Source organism: Glossina fuscipes, unplaced genomic scaffold, assembly GCF_014805625.2.
Source record: "Glossina fuscipes isolate IAEA_lab_2018 unplaced genomic scaffold, Yale_Gfus_2 0, whole genome shotgun sequence".
In the NCBI taxonomy this organism is placed as follows: domain Eukaryota; kingdom Metazoa; phylum Arthropoda; class Insecta; order Diptera; family Glossinidae; genus Glossina; species Glossina fuscipes.
The window spans coordinates 33,945,181-33,964,891 of record NW_023998414.1 but is presented as its reverse complement, the minus strand read 5'-3'; the positions used below and the strand labels follow the sequence as shown (position 1 = coordinate 33,964,891).

At 32.8% G+C, this 19,711-nt stretch overlaps 4 protein-coding genes across 4 annotated transcripts in view; 2 read left to right on the top strand and 2 right to left on the bottom strand.

The window, feature by feature from the left end:
* Positions 1 to 126: 126 nt before the first annotated feature.
* Positions 127 to 5,634, bottom strand: LOC119643543 (fibulin-1). Its single transcript, XM_038042927.1, has 6 exons — positions 5,161 to 5,634; positions 3,712 to 4,188; positions 3,259 to 3,627; positions 1,472 to 2,146; positions 1,257 to 1,403; positions 127 to 1,186 (listed from the first exon to the last, which is right to left on the bottom strand). The coding sequence occupies exons 1-6, from the start codon at positions 5,210 to 5,212 to the stop codon at positions 162 to 164; spliced, it is 2,745 nt and encodes a 914-aa protein (XP_037898855.1). The 5' UTR covers positions 5,213 to 5,634; the 3' UTR covers positions 127 to 161.
* Positions 5,635 to 6,247: 613 nt separating this feature from the next.
* On the bottom strand, positions 6,248 to 9,124 carry LOC119643477 (U3 small nucleolar RNA-associated protein 15 homolog). Its single transcript, XM_038042831.1, has 2 exons — positions 8,818 to 9,124; positions 6,248 to 8,759 (listed from the first exon to the last, which is right to left on the bottom strand). The coding sequence occupies exons 1-2, from the start codon at positions 8,905 to 8,907 to the stop codon at positions 7,260 to 7,262; spliced, it is 1,590 nt and encodes a 529-aa protein (XP_037898759.1). The 5' UTR covers positions 8,908 to 9,124; the 3' UTR covers positions 6,248 to 7,259.
* Positions 9,125 to 9,286: 162 nt separating this feature from the next.
* Positions 9,287 to 10,431, top strand: LOC119643240 (protein kish). Its single transcript, XM_038042586.1, has 3 exons — positions 9,287 to 9,367; positions 9,437 to 9,546; positions 9,605 to 10,431. Exons 1-3 carry the CDS (start codon positions 9,365 to 9,367, stop codon positions 9,708 to 9,710), a joined length of 219 nt encoding a protein of 72 aa, XP_037898514.1. The 5' UTR covers positions 9,287 to 9,364; the 3' UTR covers positions 9,711 to 10,431.
* A 2,419-nt stretch (positions 10,432 to 12,850) lies between these two features.
* Positions 12,851 to 19,711, top strand: part of LOC119644929 — a gene marked incomplete at its 3' end in the record, with an annotated part of 35,205 nt that continues 28,344 nt past the window's right edge. The window contains exon 1 of the mRNA XM_038044676.1: positions 12,851 to 13,635. The remainder of the gene's footprint in view (positions 13,636 to 19,711) is intronic.

The window sequence follows — 19,711 nt, the reverse complement described above, 5'->3', positions numbered from 1 at the left end:
CGAAGCTGGCCTGTACTCAATGGCGAACCAGAGCTCATTTCATGCATTATTTCTCTCGATTGTGAAGCAAACTAATTATCAACTTTTGAGTTAAAAAAAAAAAAAAAACAATCTTTTATATATATACATATATTTTTACCTATGTTACACATAGGTGTGAACTAGAATGTGTACTGCGACACCAAAATATATATTCTGGCCACACTTTTTCCACGTGGCAGTCCTCTTGTAAAAACAGTCATACCTAATTCCAGCTCGATTTCTTGCGGCCCTTCCAGGGGACGCTTAAGACTTAAATGTACTTCATGCTTATCTTTAATTGTACTGAAGTGGCTATATGTTGCTTTCTCGATATTAGCGGCGCAAACAATTTTCACGATTTCGACTTGACTAAAATCGATATCGTAATAGACGGGACCGCGTAGACTAAATATAGTTCGTCCTTCCGGCGGTATAGGTAATTTCGAAACCAATGTGATAAAATTGTACGTATATGCTAATGGTTTAGTATAACACTCGTCAGCCTCACATGCTCTACTCAGTTGACAACGTGTTCTTTGATCGGCATCGTGAGTGTAACCGGGGGGACAAACAATTGTAGTGCATTTATAGCCGCCTCGCGTATTCGTACAAACATCGTGATGACCGGTACAAAACTGTCCTTTCGAGCATTCATCAATGTCACGACAAGTAAAACGATCGCTAGCCAAAGTATAGCCTCGCGGGCAAGAGCATTCATAACTTCCCGGAATATTAATGCAAGTGCCCATGCATAATTTGTATGACCCTTGTATATCGCATTCATCTACGTCCGTGCAAGTTCGATTATCCGGACCAAGTTCATAGCCAGCTAGGCAAGTGCAACGATAACCGCCAAAGAAATTTAAACATTTTTGCGAACATAGTCCGGGTATTTCATTACACTCGTCAACGTCTAAGCATAAATTTCCCAGAGCTTCTACGCTTTTCTGAAATCCAGGCTTGCATTCACAGAAATATGAGCCTTGGGTGTTTATGCATTTGGAATTTGAAGGGCAAAGAGACGGTCCCTTCAATTCACATTCATTTACATCCGTGCAACTCGTCGAGCCATCGGTCAAACGTGCAACTAAATGTCCTGCTGGGCAACCACATGCAGAGCTCGCCCGCACAACGCCATGTCTACCGTGAAAGCATTCTTCGATTTCTGAATAAATAAATACAATGAATGTGTTTCATATCAGAAAAGCGAGGATTTTCAATAATCAGTAACACACCTATACATCTGCTTCCGTCCGCATTCAATTTAAATCCGGCCGAACATTGCAGTAAGTTTTCGCAGCGATACGATCCATGCGTATTAATGCATCGCTTATGGGATCCACATGGATTGAGTATATGGGCATTATGACATTCGTTTATATCTGAAGTATCGATCAATTAATTACTAATCGTCCTTTATTCGGGTCACATTTGCTTTTCATAAACTTACCAACACAAGCTCCCAAATAATTTCTGTGTAAGCCGGTTTCACATGGCGATGGTGTGTACCTCAAACTACCTGTCGCGTTCCGATATCTATATTCATAATATTCGTTATGCTGATGAATTGGCGGCCGGGCCGTTGTTGTCGTAATCGCACTTGTAGTCGGAGTTGTAGTTGTTGTCGTCGTCGTCGTCGTCGTCGTCGTCGTACTTGTTGTCGTTGTATGTTTACGATAACAACGGAACGATCCCTTCGTATTTCGGCATTCATATCCGGGCTTGCAATTGTGCGTGCCCAAGGCGCATTCATCATTATCATCGCAGGTGCCACTATCCGCGTTAAGCGTGTAACCTGTTCCGCAATTTTGAATTCGAGTGCACACATAACTACCGTGGGTGTTGTCACAACGCTGCGTTTCCAAACAATTGTGATTATTAACAGAACATTCATTAATATCAACGCAGGCGTTTAGCGTAATATCCAAAATGAAACCGATCTTGCAATCACAATGGAATCCACCAATATCGTTGACGCAACGTTGAGTGCTATCACAGGCATTTTCATCGATCAGGCACTCGTCAATATCGACGCAACGGCCGAGCTTCTGCATAAATTCAAATCCCTTTGCGCATTTCATAGCTGAGCCGTAAGCTTCATCGTCACTTTCTACACTGCCATTATCTGTGATTGCGATTTTTCAAAATTTAAAAAAAAAAAAACAAATTGTTAAAGAGTCTTAACAAATTCCTATTTCAAAATACAAAAGCAACCTGGCAATGTCGTCACAGGACAATTTTTAAAAGAATTTTTTTATTCTCATCACTCCCGAAAGGGGGGGGGTCGGGAAGTATATTTATTTTGTCAACGTTGGCAATGCCCAGAAGCAATCTTCAGGGACGCCACAATATATAAATATATAAATATATATATATATATATATATATATATATATCCTGATCAGCATCAAATCTTGAATCGATCTAAGCATGTTCATGTGTCTATGTGTTGTAAGCATTCCTTTAACCACAAAAATGAAGCTTCGATATCAAATTTGGCAGAAACATTTGAAATTCTTGCAAGCAAGTTTGTACTGAAAATGGACCAAATCAGTCGAAGAACACGCCTATAGTACCATGTAAACTGAGAGTCATTCTCGTTTTTCAGAAGGAATAAAAAATTGATTTTTTGCTCATTACTCGTAAACTATAGCAAGCAAATGTACAAAAATTTATATTCTATCAGTCAGGCTGTAGTGCCCGTACAAATATAGGAAAAATGGACAGTGCCTAACCTAATATTAATTTTTTTTTTTTTTTTTTTTTCAATATTTTGAAAGCACCCAGAAGCAGCTATCGAAAACTCCGTAAAGTTCATAAATTCTTGCCGGGCTTCAAATTCGAAATGTCGGAAACATCGAATAGCGATAGATGGATTTTAAGATAATTTACCGTTTTAGTCGTCCTATGCAATAATCTATCAATTATTCTTTGAATAGTTGTGATGGCAAAACAATTGACATAAATAGTCGAAGCATGACATATTTATTGTGAATTAATGGCGACAGAGTAGGTTTAAAAGAAGTATGCAGAGCAAATAGTCGAAAATTTATCACAATCGAGCCAATAAAAAAAATCCTATACATACGCAAGGCAAGATCTCATAATCGAACCAACTTACAAACATCAAATGGTGGGTTACGAACTTTCACCCTCAAGTTGAACATAATTAATTTTCTTACTTGGTTGATCTAATTCAATTTAATTAATTTAATATTGTGTACACATCATACATACCATCAACAACTTTGGTGCATGTATGACGAGACGGATCAATTCGAAAACCTTTTGGACAAGATAAATCTTGCAATGCATTGGAATGCTGCAGTTCGTCATCGTCGTCCTCGTCATCGTCTTCTTCGTCTTCTTCTTCTATTGTTTCGCCTTTATAGCTATGTTCGCTTTTACCGCTGACTCTTTCCTTATCGATTATAATTTTAACATCATTATCGTCATTATCATCACCGTCTCTCTCCTCATGTAACTCAATTGCGGAGCATGTAACCATGTTCGGATTAAGCTTAAAACCTGGATGGCATTTACATCGATAAGATTCCTTTGTTGTTTCGCAAATTTGCTCGCATAAGCGAAACTTTCGACATATATCTAAAATTGTGAAGAAATTAATATATTTTATAACATATATATATATATATATATATATATATACACATATAGTTTCCTTCTTACCATCGTCTATACGAAGTATTATGGCGCCATCTTCATTAATATTATCATTAAATGCATTAACATCTTCCGGAGGGACAGCGCTGTTTGTATTCGAAATTTCAGAGTTCGTTATATTGCCGCAACATTCAACAAATGAATCGACCTTTGCGAATGAAACGAACAGTTCATCGTTACAACTATTGCCGGATACTTTGACAGCAAGACCAATTTGACATGCTCGACAACAGTCCGCATAAGCTGTGGTCGTGCCTTTCGCTTCGTCGCAACGTGAGCCACGCAACGCAGCTAATCGACCAGCAACGCACATCTGAGATTGTATTTCCCGCGAGCAACATACCGTGAAAGTGGAATGGCAAAGTCCACGCCAAATTGGAGGAATACTATCAACTTCAGCTTCGTAATTTGTGCAATCATTGTGTGATGTTGCGTACGTTTTCCCACCATCACAACACTTTATAATGTGACTTGATATATTACCTGCGCGTTGAATGCGATAGAACACATTGTTAAGAGATTATCTCATATGACAGGGAGTGAGATACGAGAATTACCTACCTACAATTGTTAACACATACACATGCACATACACACACACACACACACACACAAACACACACACACAAACACACACACACACAAACACACACATACACAATTCAAACCTAACCTAACTACAGCTAAGAATAAATAAAACTTTTTACAGATATCGCGCGCGCTCTACGCAATGCAAATGTATATATATATATATATATATATGATATTCTATCTATCTCTACGGTTTAATTTCAATTTTTAGCGTGTAAAGCAAAAAAAAAAAAAAAATGTGTAATTCTACTACAAAAATATTAATGCGCTCAGCTCAACTATTTTGTCGTCTATCAAATTTTTAAATATTTTATTGCATTAAGATTAATAATAATCTTATGCTTAAGAATTTCGAAACTACTAATCATTTTTAAATCACAACAAAAACAAAAATATAGCTATTAAGAAGCTATTAAGGTTTCCAATACATAAAAGTGATTTCGTCAAGCCAAGTAAAAGTATAAGAGAGGTATGCCTGCTTGCATAATGCTGTTTTTCCTTCTTCAGTCCTTCTTTCCAGTTTTAACTAATTGCCCTGAATTCAATCTGCCTCCATGTATCGCGCTATATTAGTATAGAAATACAGTTAGCGATTAAGTCACTTAATTTCGTATCTGCATATGGTATATATGGTCGGCAAATAGATTTGGAATTTTGATTCGATCAAAAACACATAATTAACTTTAAACGAGTCGTTGGAATAAAATAAAATAGAATAAAATGGAATAGGAATAGAATACGTGCAATGCATGTATGTTGAAATGTACGTTGATTTCTGTATTAATTTTTCTCCTTTTTTTTTTTTTTTTTCTTGTTCCTTCTTTTTTTCGATTTATTTATTATATTCAACATTTTTGAACTTACCCAACGCCTGCGATGCAACTGCAGCAATACATACTAATAAAAGCAACAGCATAATTTCGTTATTTTTTTTTAAATTTATTTTTATTTTTTCGTATCTTTGTATTTTGTATGACGAACTGCTTTCTTTCAAATTGTATCAATTATAACACTTTATATAAATGATGAATAGAGTAAACGAAGAGAATCGAATACACATGCATTTGTGCCTTCGCGTAATGTGAAATGTGAACGGAAAGAATACGACTGTATATAAAAATTCGCCGGATAGCGAACGTTATATTAAGATAAAAAAAATAAAGTCATAAACAAGTAAGAGACATCCATGTGTCTCTTAAAACGAATCTCGAATACCCATCATTTCGAGTAACATTCTGCTAGAGATTGCTGCTTATTAGAGGTGTAGAATATATAAAATTTTGCTCTTTTTCCTTTCAAAGTTCAACCACCCTAACAATACATGGCGCGCATGCGTGAAAGCATTTGAAAAATGTCTTCAAATCAAATCAACCCATTGACCATTTTAAGGATATTCGTCTTCTTCTTCTTCTTCTTCTTCTTATTTTTTTTCACCCCTTCACCCTTCGACCCCATTAATCTATGCACTTTTCTTCTTACAAATTCTTGGTGTTACAAGCGTATCAATCAATTCATTATATTTTCATCCTCCGATCGTGGTGGTGGTGGTGAGTATGAAAGAATATATTTATTTAATAATTTTTTAAGTACAAATCAGTTAATGTATCTATATGTGTATGCGTCCATATACGCATGTTTATACTTGAAGAAGACATATACAACAAGGCAAGTAAATTGATAAGCAATAAAAAAGAAAAAAAAGAAAAAAAGTCGGCATAACTATGTATGTATTAACCGACTGAACGACTGACAAGATTATTAAAGCAAACATAACAATAACATGTATAAGTTTAATTTTATCAGTTACAAAACATATAAATAAACGCGCGTATATATATATATATACAAAAATATTTTATGTACGATAAAGATTAATATCTACGCGACCGTTGCGATAATCCTTAACATAACTCTACGAAACGCTACAACATTAGTTAATAATGTCAAAACAAAGGAACATATTCACAGGCAAATTTAGGTAAATTCATTCCCGATTCATTCAAAATTCAATGGTTAAAACTAGCAGAGAATGAAAACATTCATATATTACTTACATAAGAATACTTAGCACAGCTACGATAACTTGAGAAGTTTGCAAAGGCTTTATCAATCGTATTGAAATCAATTTAGAAGATTTCCTGAATAACTTATCAAATCCTAACCATCTAACTGACCGAAAGACAATTCTTTTATTTATAATCGAAGAGACGAATAATATCGTTTTTTTTGTTTCACTTTTTCTGAAGAAAAATTAACTCTGACCAATGTGTCTGATAATCACAATGTTAATATAAAATAAATATCATTAAAAGTGAATGAATGGATCGAAAAAATATTTGTACAGAGATTTCAAATGGCTTTCACAAAATTTGTATTAAACGGTAGATCAGTGTTTGTGATCGGTTGCATGAATGGTATTGACAATCGTAACATTTTTCTTGGGATTACAATGACTTGGAAATTTCACCTTTCTATTTAATATTTTACGAAAGTTCAAAATATAATGCATATTTAAAGAAACGCGACTAAATGTGTTCCTTATAGCATACGAGTAAGGTTTATTTATGTAACTGCCAATTCAATTACTACAAAGTTAGTGTATTCTTCTTCTTCTTCTATTCGCCATTTTACCTTCGATGACGGCTATAAAATATATATTCGATTTATTTATTTAAACGAATAGACGGATTTTGCATATTTTTTCTTTTCGCTAGTAATGCATAAATATGCTCAATTTAAACAATTTTATTAAATCTCTAATCATGGGATATAAGCGTTCTCGAAGTGCATAAAGACAATTGAACGGAATGACGAAGACAGTTTATGCTTACAATTAAGAGGCACTAACATATTTTCAGTTAAAGTAGCATTTTTTTTTCTTGCTTTAATTAATCGAGGTTCTCAGTCAGTTCCAAATGGCGCAAAATAAATCTTTTAGCGAGAATGTATGGCCAATTCGATTGCTAAACCATTAGGATTGAACTTTGTTGTGCCATAGCCGATTGTTTGATATTTGTGGGGTTGTTGCCATCCTTAATGAAATGCACCATTTCATCATTATTAGTTGAAACGTCGGAAGCAGCCATTAACAGTTCTAGAGAACCTTGTAACTCTAGCAAATTGTATGTAAGAGCAGTTTCACGTTTCAACGTCTCGCTTAGTTGCATGAAATTCCGAACCAATTGGCCGGTAAATTCGCACAATTTGTCCTCATAAACATCTAATAGAATTGCGGCGACATCAATAAGCACACGCATAAATCGTTGTTCGCCAATGTGTCGATTTATAAAGTATATTATAGATGACAACGAATCCTGGGAGCGTCCAGCCAATGCACGGTGCAAACCCTTACGATGTATTAGCTCTTGCATAACGCTGACAGTAATTTCAGGATGGAACTTGGAAACGACTGGAGGTAGTACACAAGTCAAACAATTCCCGTATTCATATCGACGTAAGAAACGATCATAATTTGATAAAGCAGGTTGTTTTGCAATCACAATTTGATGATCCACAGCCAGATCGGCGCGTTCAGCAAATTTATTAAAAACATGTTTGCGTTGCCGTTGTTGTTGTCGTTCCTTTTCGTGACCGGTTTCCATATTCTGTATCGAAATTAAGCCGTCGACCATACCAGCTACTACGGTTTGATCATTGGGAGCCACTCCCAAACTAAGTATAGAATTGGAAAAGTCTAATGTATGTACAGTTTCATAAGAAGCAACATCATAAATTTTTATATGACGATCCAATCCTCCAGATAATATACGTTTGCCATTAGAACCCAAACGTAGACAAGTAACGGTTTTATGATGTTGAGACAATTTTGCTAATAATCGACAGCCGGCAAAAATGTCCCAAACACGCACTTCAGTACCGCCAGCGCTAAGGAATATACCACCTGTAGGCAAGAAAAGTAAAGACTCTACAGGACAGCCATGATCAATATTTAAGGTTGGTTGTTGCGTTCGAGTATCGTATACTTTAATTTTGCCATCGTATCCACCAGAAATAATAACATTTGCTGATACTGGATTGACAGCACCAGCGCGCACGTAATCGTGATGATCACTGAAGGTATGCAGTGATTTTTCATTAGTTATATCCCATAATTTTACGGTCTTATCATCAGAGAAACTAGCTATATGCAAGAGATCTGCAGTGAAATTTACACGATGAACGGGAGCTTTATGACCCTTAAATAAGCGCAAAACATTTTTGGTGGAAGTATCAAATAATTTGACTAGACCTTGTTCATCACCAGCTACCAACAAACGGCCATCTCGACGAAATGTTCCGCCGTATGCAGTTTCTTGAAAACGATTGAGATTTTTTACTACTAACTTAGTTATAGGATTGTAAATTTGTACACGCACTGAGCAAGTAACAGCAAAGTAATGCGGTTCTATGGGGTTGAAATCTACAAAATCGATCGCTCCAAATTCTTTGACTAGCGTTGGCACCTGTAAAGCAAAATTTTTGAAATATTGATGGACGACTATTACTGTATATTAAACTTACGCTTAGTTTTTTCCAATATTCAGTATCCGGCGTTACTACCTTCCCAGCTTTAGGATATTTTTTTACATTTAAAGCTTTGAAATTGGTCATTTCCAAAGCAATATAAAAACAAAAAACAAACGAGAATTTTTTCGCTTTACGGCAGTCTCAAATTTACTGGTTTACGTAGTTCACTTAACGTTTCAAATAACAAAACAACTAAATACAATTTTAATTAAAATTATAATATTTAGAACGCTTTAAAATATTCCTATTGCTCATGCCCATACTTTTATTTAAACGAAGAAAATTTGTAAGCACGTTTTGCTTAGTATAGGCAAAGTTGCCATGCCCAGAAGTGTATGACGTATTATGTGAATTGGTTTTTTTTTTTGCAACAGGTTATACTAATAATGAATGCTGGCAACAACCTTTGTGTAAATCTTTCAATGTTTGGATTGATTAATGTAAACAATTATTGTGAATAGTCATTTTGGGTTAAGTGACAACAAAGCTCTTTTGTGCGGGTTTTAATTTCTTTCTTTTTTTTTAGTATTCAAGCTGAGTAATGGTAAAAGAATAATAGTACAATTAGTTATAATTTCTTGAAAGATTTAACGGTGTTTTCAATATTATTCAGAGTGCTCTCTTCAATTTTCAAAGTTTGTTGTCGGTAATTTTATTGATGATATGTACCTGTGCCTATCTACGTTCGCTTTTTCCCAGCATAATGGATCGCAATAAGACCGGGTACGCTCCTTTTATAGTAAACAAAGTTAAATGAATTCTACTATTTGTATAACTTTAGATTTTTGGGGGTTTTCTGGAAATTAGCTCGTATTGGCGAGCGTAAATCACCATATGTAGCTGTGGCTTGCATCGTTATGGCTACGTCATTGCTATTCTGGACATGATGGATATAGTTTTCGAATGAGAAACTTTAGGTGATCTTTTCTTTTGCGTTTATTTTTGCAACTAAAATTTTTTGTTTTTCTTAAGAGTGTCGCTATTTAATTAAGAAAGCGATTGATTTCGTCACTATATAAAATTGCATTTTGTTTACAATAATAAATGTACATGCTACTACGATTTTGTAACATGATAAAGCGAAAAAAAACTTGCATCTAAACAATCTTATCTTAATTTCGATGTTTAACTGCAAGTCTTGGCATTAATTGTTGAGACGAATTCGCGCGTACAGTAGTAGTAGCAAAGAATGAAGCAATTTGAATTAAGGTTGTTCCTCCATCATGACAAGGTTTTTGTCCTATCAAAAATTAATAAGCAGCAATAAGATATCTAACAATAAAAGGGAAAATGTCCGAAAAAACAAAGATATAGAAAGAAGTAAAGTCAGCTTACTATTTACCTTGAGTTCAAATTGTAAACACACACATTCTGTTATAACACAGTCTACGTCGAACTTTCGAAATTCTGCAGATTAAGGCGATTTTCAATTTAATTCTTAGCAGAATTCGTAACATATCAAATTCGGTCATTAAATATGCTATATTTTGAAACATGAACCGTAAACCTCACTGAGTGATATGGTTTCTTGATAAGTAATTGGGTGTTCATGTATACATCATTGAAATTCACAAAGTCGCGAAAATTTATATAACAGGTAATATTTTAACCCTTACATTCAATTCGAAGTCGTTTTAAAAAAATAGTCTACAATAGTCTATTTATAAGGTCTCGATGGCTAGAAATTAATATAAGTATAGAAAATTGGAAAAAAAATTATAATGCATTTTTATTATCGAGGCGTAGCAAGTGCAGCATGTGTCCATCTAAAATTGCTCACAATTATTCGCCAAAGCCATGTACAATTCACAATAGGCATAAACCCCCATTCTTTACGTGAAAATATTCGTTAAAGGTGGTTGTTATTCAAGGTTCACCAATATACCCTTCGGATATTCAGTTGCGCGTTTCCTTGTTTATTTGAGAAAATTTGTTCTGCTTTTATGCTTTCTCTATCTCCATTTCCAAAAATCTAATTATATGGTTGTGTGATAACGCCCTTAAAATATTTGCAATAAATAACTAAGCAAATAGGCAAAGTATATCAGATTCAAAGTTGATTTAATAATATCTGTCCAACTCTGAATATATTTGGCTCTCTGAAATCTGCAAATTATGATTACAACGAAAATTTGACACCGATATTTGTTTTTATCGCTTATAAAATCTTGCAATGAGAAAGTACAACGCAAGTACAACTGAAACCTCTTCGAAAAGATAAATATGATGGCCGAGAGATACAAAATTGTTTAAGTAAATTGGCGCAATGTAGTTGGTTTAAAATCGAAAACCTAACGTAGACAAAACTTCTGTACGCTTTCATGTTACCCATATCTTTCTCTTACACTTACATCGCATATTTACATCCGATTATTTAATAAACCTTATGCAATAAATTACATCTATTTAGTAAATGATCTTGGCATACGCAAAATGCTTTTGTCATATATTACATTCAGCAACGCTATGATTTTATTCCAATTGGAATATTTAGAAAACATCCATCAGCAAGAAAGTATTGTACTGTAAATAATATATTTTCTCTTAGTCAGCCAAGGATTTCTTTCTTGTTCGTGAGCTTTTTGAATTTTCGATGATAGAAAAGTTAAAATGTTATCTATCTATCATAATACTCATTAAAGTTATATAAATATTCGATATATAAAAATGGAACATTATAACTTCATGTAGTATCCATTTGAAATAAGGACGATTCTTCACTTGTTGCCAGATGCAATTGTCTACTTATTTTTTCTTCAATCGCTTATGTTTGTTTCGGTTTACGGCTTTAAAGAAAACCCGTCATAAGTAAAATTTGTTACTCATATGCATAATTGGTACATATATATCTACTAATAAATTTATATACACATGACATATACAATCCTGGCTTAATACGATTAATTCGTACAGTACTGTGTCGAAACAATGATATACGAAATTCATTTATTATTTTATTTAAAGTAAAATGTCGTATAGAAGAGTAAAATTTAAAATTAGATATAACGTATATCAGAATAATCGTGTTGTATCGACATCAGGTATTAAGGTGTAAAATTTTATGATCAAAATTTTAATACGAAATTTTATTCCGAATGCACATGTAAATGAAAAAGTAAGTTAACTTAAAGTTTTTATAAAAAAAAGAATGAAATTCAACATTATAACAAAATGCGAAAACGAAAAATATGTTCAAAGAATAATGATCGCGAAAACATATTGAATTTTTATAAAAATTACGGTTAATCTTTTTTTTTTTTAAATTGGTTGAAAGTCTCCTTATTGTTTTAGCGAAACCGTGCCATAATTGTTGCAAGTTTTGTATCGTGTAATATCAAAATTATGTTTTACAAGTACCATGTGATACGAGGGACGCCTGTATATTGTATATAAATATTTCAAAAACGGTAAATTCTCAAAGAAATTATATTATATGAAATTTCCTTTCGCTACAGTCATGCAATAAATTCGCATCGTAAATAAATGTGAAAAAAATATATATTAAAAATTTGATGAAGTATTTATACATTTCTCAAAGGATTTGTTTTTTCATTGTCTAATTTTTAGCAAGCCTTACTAAAACGTTCACAGTAAGATATAATGTTAATTGCACAGCATCGTACTGTTAACAAAAAGATTACGTCTTTATCATTGAACAGCGCATGTACTTTTAATTGCTGCTACAACGTAATACCTATCTATGTAAATTAAAAAAGAAGTTTGCCTCTTAGGAGGCTTTATACAAAAATAAAAGAAGGCAATTTTTGCAAGAGTTACAGGGCAACACTGTCATTGTAACAGCAATTTATTTGCTGCTTGACAAGCATTAAAAAATTGATTAGCATTTTGTGAGTTCCGCCAAGTGAAAATTATTTATAAGTATTAAAGAAAATACTGGGAAAGTTCTTTTCTTTTAAATTCCTTAATTTCTCAAAAGTAATAATGTTCCTTTTTTACAATATGCTGAATAATACTTATGGAAGATATAAATCGCAAACGGTAACTCTGTTGACCCGACGAATGCTGAAGAAGTTTCGTGTTTCATTTTCGGTCGCATTTTTCGTCAACAATTTTTCGTAATGTAAAAAAAAAAAAATCTGAAAATAAGTGTAATTTTTTGATGAAAATTTTATAAAATATACTTAAACAATTAACAATAATTAAGCAAATAGTGACACATGAATAGTTTATGGTTTAAAGTGTGAATTTTGTACATATTTCAGGCAAGTGAAAATTTGTTGGGCGAAATTGCTGTAATTGTGTCAATTTGTCTTTTTTCCTTTATAACTACTAATGACTTCCAATTTGCTGGGAGTCGCTAGTTCTAATCTGGACGTGTGTTCCTTTCTAAAGAAATAAAGAAAAACTAAACATGTTATACATTCACAGAAAAAGTCAATTAAAAGACGTTTGGAAAAATTGTTGAGTGTTTGTTTAATAATAAAAAAAAAGGAAAAAAGAAATTGCGTACGAAGGGATGGACTGGAATATCTGCTGCGGCTTTGTTGTTTTTTAATTCCCGCAATAAAGATAGTCATTGCTAAGTGTAATAGTGATAGTAAGAGTGGAGTAAGTGCGTCAGCGGGTACATACAGAGACCAATAACAGAAGTACTAGCAGCAACGGCTGCCGTAGCAACCTTCTGTTAAAAGTGCATTTGTGTGTGCAATGAAATAAAAGGAAAAAAGAGGGTGTAAAAGTGAGAATTCTTGGAAAATATTTAGAAATTCAGCAACTAAACTAGAAAAAGTTTGATAATTTATATTTCTACTTTCAAAATATCTTGCTACACAATAACTGTTGAGCATGGAGGTAAGTTTTGTTATTAATAATTGATACATACGCATTTAATAATAATAAGTAAATAAAAACAAATTGCAGCGTATGTGTAAATATTATAAAAAAAAAAATGTCTATAAATTTTATTACATTACATATTTTTATTCCATTATTTCGTTCTTACCACTTTTCCTTTTAATTCGTATGATCATTCACAATAGAAAGTACTGTTGTGAGTTCTTTTTCATTTAACCGCGCCATCAAACATGTGCGCTTGTATAGTGTTATCTCTTTTCCTCTTTAAAGTCTAAACAATGGAATAACTGTACAAAGAAATTAAGAAGAAAAGCCGAAATTATTAAATAAGAATAAAACTATCGTTCTTTTTTGTGGTGTAGAAACAGAAATTTCCTCGCAAGTTTTTATTCCTTAATATCATTAAAAAATTTCAAGTCGTATGTTACACAAGATATAAAATAAATATTTATTACATCATATACATATATATGTACACACATTATATATATATATATGTATATATATATAATATAATATATATAGATATATAAATAAGAGAAAGAAAGAAGGTGAGATTGACTTGAATAAATGGAAACAAAATGTATGAAAACTGTTGTAAAAGAAATTTGCGACAAGATTTCATGCGCTTTATGTGCTGCGTCGTTGTTTTCTGAATTTTTCTAAATTCTTTTTCCTTTTTTTTTTTTTTTTCTTCATGTCTACGTAAAAACTCCACTGTTGGAATTGCCATCATTGTGCTTGCTTTGTTTTCATTTTTTCGTTGCTTCTAATACGTTTCATTTTCTAAAGGTTATTTGCATCTCTTGTTAGAAAAAATAATTGTATGAAATCTCCAAGTAAAAATATATATATATTTTTTTATTTTCTTTTCAATTTTATTTTAAATCATATTTTTTACAATCAGTTTAATTGATCGAATTCATTGCAAAACGAACCGCTGACTCCACAAATATGAGAAATTAATTTAGTTGCGTGCATAAAATAAATTTTATAAAGTTTGTCGCCACGAATTTTAGAATAATGGAAGCAGAATTCATTAATAATAGTTTTCACCACTAGGTACCGTTGTTCCGCGAATTGATATCTTCTTTTATTCGTTTTGCGTAGGTAACAGTTACATGGTTTCCCTTAAATTCTTCATTTTTCGTTTTTTGTATTTTAAATGCAACGTCTCTTGCGACAAATTGGACAAAATAATTGCTTAATAAATTTATGCCTTATCGGCATGAGTTCGTTCGTCAAATAGTTTACATTAAAAAGAACGTAAAGAGTCTTTGTTCTTCGCCTTTCTTCCGTTTATTTTTTATTTTTTACTGCGCGCAATTCAATTTTACTTGATATGGTAAAAGATCATCGTGACCTCTGAATGTTGTAGAGGCAACAACGAATATATACATATTTGATTTTATTTACTCACGTACGGTTGGTGTCAAGTGATAAATATTTAGTGCTTAACTTAGGTTTGATGAATAATTCATAAAAGGAACAAGCAAAAAGATGTCAATTTGCTTCTTTTTTTTTTTTTTTTTTGAGATGTTTAAAGCTTCGGTAAACAAATCGCCACCTTTGGTGCGGATCTTGGTTAGCTATCACTTAGATAAAAATATATGAAAATTACAACTCTTTTTTTTTTTTTTTATATACATAGGTAACAGGAGAGGGGGTACTGTAGATTTGATAAATTACTGGCACTACCGGCTGCTACCTCTGTTTTGCTTGAATCACGGCTATAATGAACAAACGTGCGCTTAGAGAAACTACTTTTTTTGTTTTTCTTTTTGTTAGCATTGTTCGTTACTTAAAAATTCTTTCTTGTGTTATTGCTTGTTATTGCACTCCCTCCCGGGTATATTTTATTAAATATGTTACTCTTCGGGTGTGTCATGTCAACTGCAATTTTATACGTAATGCTCTTCGTATATTACACTTTTAGCGAATATTTTTTGAACATATGGGCCAATATTTATACCCTACGCCAACTGTGATACAGGGTGTATTAAGTTAGTGCGGACATATGTAACACTCAGAAGGGCTTAAAGTAGACCCGTCTTTTATTGTAGAGATCGATTGAGCATCGTTATCTGAGTGGGTCTAAGCCTTTCTGTCCCTCTGTCCGTCTGATGACGGTCCATGTAAATTTGCGTTCAATCTACAAATCGAAATTTTTAAGATATTGCGATGAAATTTGCTATAGCGACGTGTTTTCATCCAAGGACGGACGCTATTGAAAATGATTCGTATCGGTCCACTTTTTCGACCACGCCCCATGTAATGCCCTGTTCTGAAAAATCATTATACTGCAAAAAAAATGGCAATTTTTAAAATTTCATCAGCAAAAGTCGCTAGGTAGTAGTATTGTTGTGGGCTGAGGCAATCTTTGAACGCGCTCTCATATAAAGAAAACGGCAAAAGGCATAATTTCCATTGGTTCATAATGGAAATTATATCGTAATAGTAATTCAACATCAAAAATTAACTGTACCAACTTTGGACTATCTCTGCCTATTTTTTGGATCGCTTTCTAGCAAGTATTTTCACGAAAATCGATCTATTGTAGAGCAGCGAAGTCTAAGTTTTAATGTATGGTGACGAAAATTGACTCACAACAGTGATTTTATATAAAAATGAATTTTACAAAATTTGGATCATCTACTTTTCGATCCTGCCCTATGGGGGGGATTAAACTTATACTACGATTATAACGCAATTAGGTTGCTTTTTGAGCCCGCTTCCCCATAAGTACGGAGATGAAAGGTATGCCTTGATATAATAGCAAGATATGATCTTTGTGTTCTGTAATAAGAATAAGGATTGTGTTAGACAATGTGGAGTAGAGTGTGTAATAGTCGGCCTTATGCGACTACAATGTTCTTACTTGTTTTATTTATTCATTTTTTTTTTTGGATCCGCCATTTTTTGCCATGTGGGATATCATAAATAGTCAGCTTACGACTGCATAGTTTTTTAGACTTACCTGACTTTACTCTTCGTGGAAGATAATTTCTCCGCTATTCTAATAAGAACTGATAATAAGAGACATGCTTTATCTGTATTGTGATCGTAAGTCTACCCGGAATGAATTCTATGAATTTGATTGGTATATTAGTAGTTGTGTAAAGGAAAGTAAAAAATGTGGAGTCTGCAATGAAAACAGACAAAAGAGAATTAAATTTTATAGGTTTAGGCTTTTTTTTTTTTTAAAACATATGATCTTCCCATTAACCGATAAATCTTTGCAATTAATGATTGCCTCAATGAATATGAATTAACAATTGTTTTGTTAAATTTTTGAAACGCGTCAGTGAGAAATTCAGTGGCAAGTAATTAACGTGTCTGACTCATTTGAAACAAGTTCAACGACATCAAAAGGAGCAATGGAAAGGCAAAAAAAAAAAAAAATAAAATAAAATAGAAAAACTAAATGGCAATGAAAATGTGGTGACAATAAACGGCAAACTTAGAAAATTAATGAAGTTGGCATCACTTTCGAAGTCTACATATCTTGACCGAGTCTTCCAGCTTCATTATATTGAATTCAAATTTCAAATGTAAAAGTCCTTGCAATAGCCTTGGGGTTATTGGGTGATGATTATTAACATAATTTCCGCGAGAAACAGAATTGTTCCTGATGTTGTTATGCATTCTTTAAAGAATTGATTGAATAGAAAGCATTTAATCGCATTGTATTTCGTGAAATGTAGTTTTGGTGTCAAGAATCGAATTTATTGATTCAAATTATGTTCAACATTGTTATTGTGATCAAGAAGTATCCGTTCACATAACACAGACACATGACCATGTATGTTGTAATGTATTTAAAAGGGTATAATTGATCGCGAATGTTTACCTTTCACCTTCTTGGGCTTGCCGCCCTCTCAGCAAATTTCAAAAAGGCAACATATATATATATATATATATATATATACAAGCTGAAGTAGATAAAATTTCTAGGTGACACAATTATTTATAAATTTCCGCCCAATAACTCTTAAATATAATTTGAAAGGTATGCGCTATTATAGGCAAGTGAGACGATATAGATGATAGATAGACAGTTGGGACAGTTGCATTTTATTTTTTTTTTTTGTTAATTCTTAACATAAAAATGTACTTTAGTATATCCGAAATTTTCATTGTCTGTATATTTAGTTGATTGTTATGAAAATTATTGAGAAAATTTGTCTGAGATAGAGATGCAAAAGCGTATAAGTCAATTTAAAAACAAATTTGTTCGTGCAAAGAGTATTAGATTTAGGTTTACGCATCGGAACGGATATCACATAAATTCTATAAGTATTTAAATCGCCTTCAATAGCCGGGCACAATAAGTTTCACGCGTATGCACATTGAAGTCGCCCTTTACGCCGCCACAAAAATTGTTTTCTTATCGAAAGCTTTACTAAGGAATCAAATTTGCAAAATTCAACAATGAAATATCCCCGTCCTATATCTAATTACCGGCAAAAGTAATGAAAAAAAAAAAAAAAAATCGATCATTATATATCCAGTATAACGGGGTTCAATTTCCAGTGCGATAAATTATACTTTAACCATTACTGGGTGCTCGTATTTGCATTGAGTGCTCAGTCAGTAAAGGCATAATACCTACAGATCAGGGATACGTCTCCCAACTAACTACGGTCACTCTCAATTTCTTTTTCTCTTGCCGTCTTGTTTTATTTTCTTTTGATCGTGACCCTGTTGACATGAATGTGACCTATAGATCGTATAATTTGCCAAATTGTGCAAACATTGTGAAATATCCAATTTGGATATATCTTATATATCTTGGAATCGAATCTCTTGCAGAATCTAGTAATAATGAATAATTGATTAATTAAATCCAAGCCATACTCAAGCTTCTAAAAATGCTGGAAAGTTGCAAAAGAAACATGTTGGTGGTGGTGTGTGTGTGTGTGCACAATATTTGAAATATATAATGTGCATGGAAATTTAGTGGGTTATTATAAAATTTGTAGTAGGCATAGGTTTCGATATTACAAAACCCTCGTCTCCCTAGTCTCTCTTATAGTATGAAAGAGAGAAAAAGAGATTAATTAATTCCTAACAAGTCACAATTCTGTGTAGTGCATCAGGCTTATATATAACTATAGCGCATTCGAAATTTTAGTTTAGATCGTTAGGTCATTTTGTAAACGAACTCTTATCGTACCGATCGATCTTTTCTGTCCATGAATTTTTGTAGTTAACCGACAATTGTAAATTGAAATGATGTTTGAAAAAGGAGTTATATATGATTCGGGTGGAATCTACTAAAACTCACGACTCTATACGATATTTGGCAACGGTATAAGGGACACATTGCTAAAAATCGTATTTTTACACTGTCTTTGATATATAGAATGACATCATCACTTCATATAGGAAATAAAATGAATTAAAAATGTTAAAAGAAAAACTTGAGCACGTTCCCAAATCCTAGAAAAAAGACACGCAAAATGTGCATGCATTGGGAGAATTTATTCTATAGACATCATATTTGAAACTTGATCATAATTTCAATAGAGTCGAGGAATCCACAGAAACTGATAAACTTACTATATATATATATATATGTTTTAAGAGTGACAAGTGTAAACAACATATGCTAAGAGTGCTAATAGTAAACATATTCTAATAGTGACGTGAAAAATTAAACATCGTTTAATACTAACAGCATACGGGACGATACTTACTTTGCTAACTTGGGAATAAATGAGCAAAATATTGAGTGTAATAATATTGCTCGATAAGAAAGAAATAAAAAAACAATGCACTTTCTTAATAATAGGAAATGTATTAATGCATGTACCATTATATTTCTTGGTTGAGAATTTCTCTCTCTCTCTCTCTCTCTGTTTTTTTTTTTTTTCTTTTTCTCACTCTCTATCTCTCTGACTCTTTTACACTGTATTTGCTTTTTTTTTATTCGAGGGGGAGGAGGAGAAAGAAGACGAAAAATAATAATAATAATAATAATAATTATAATAATTATAATAATATAATTATAATAATTATGATAATTATAATAATAATAATAATAATAAGAGCAAGAAGAAGAAGAAAGTCC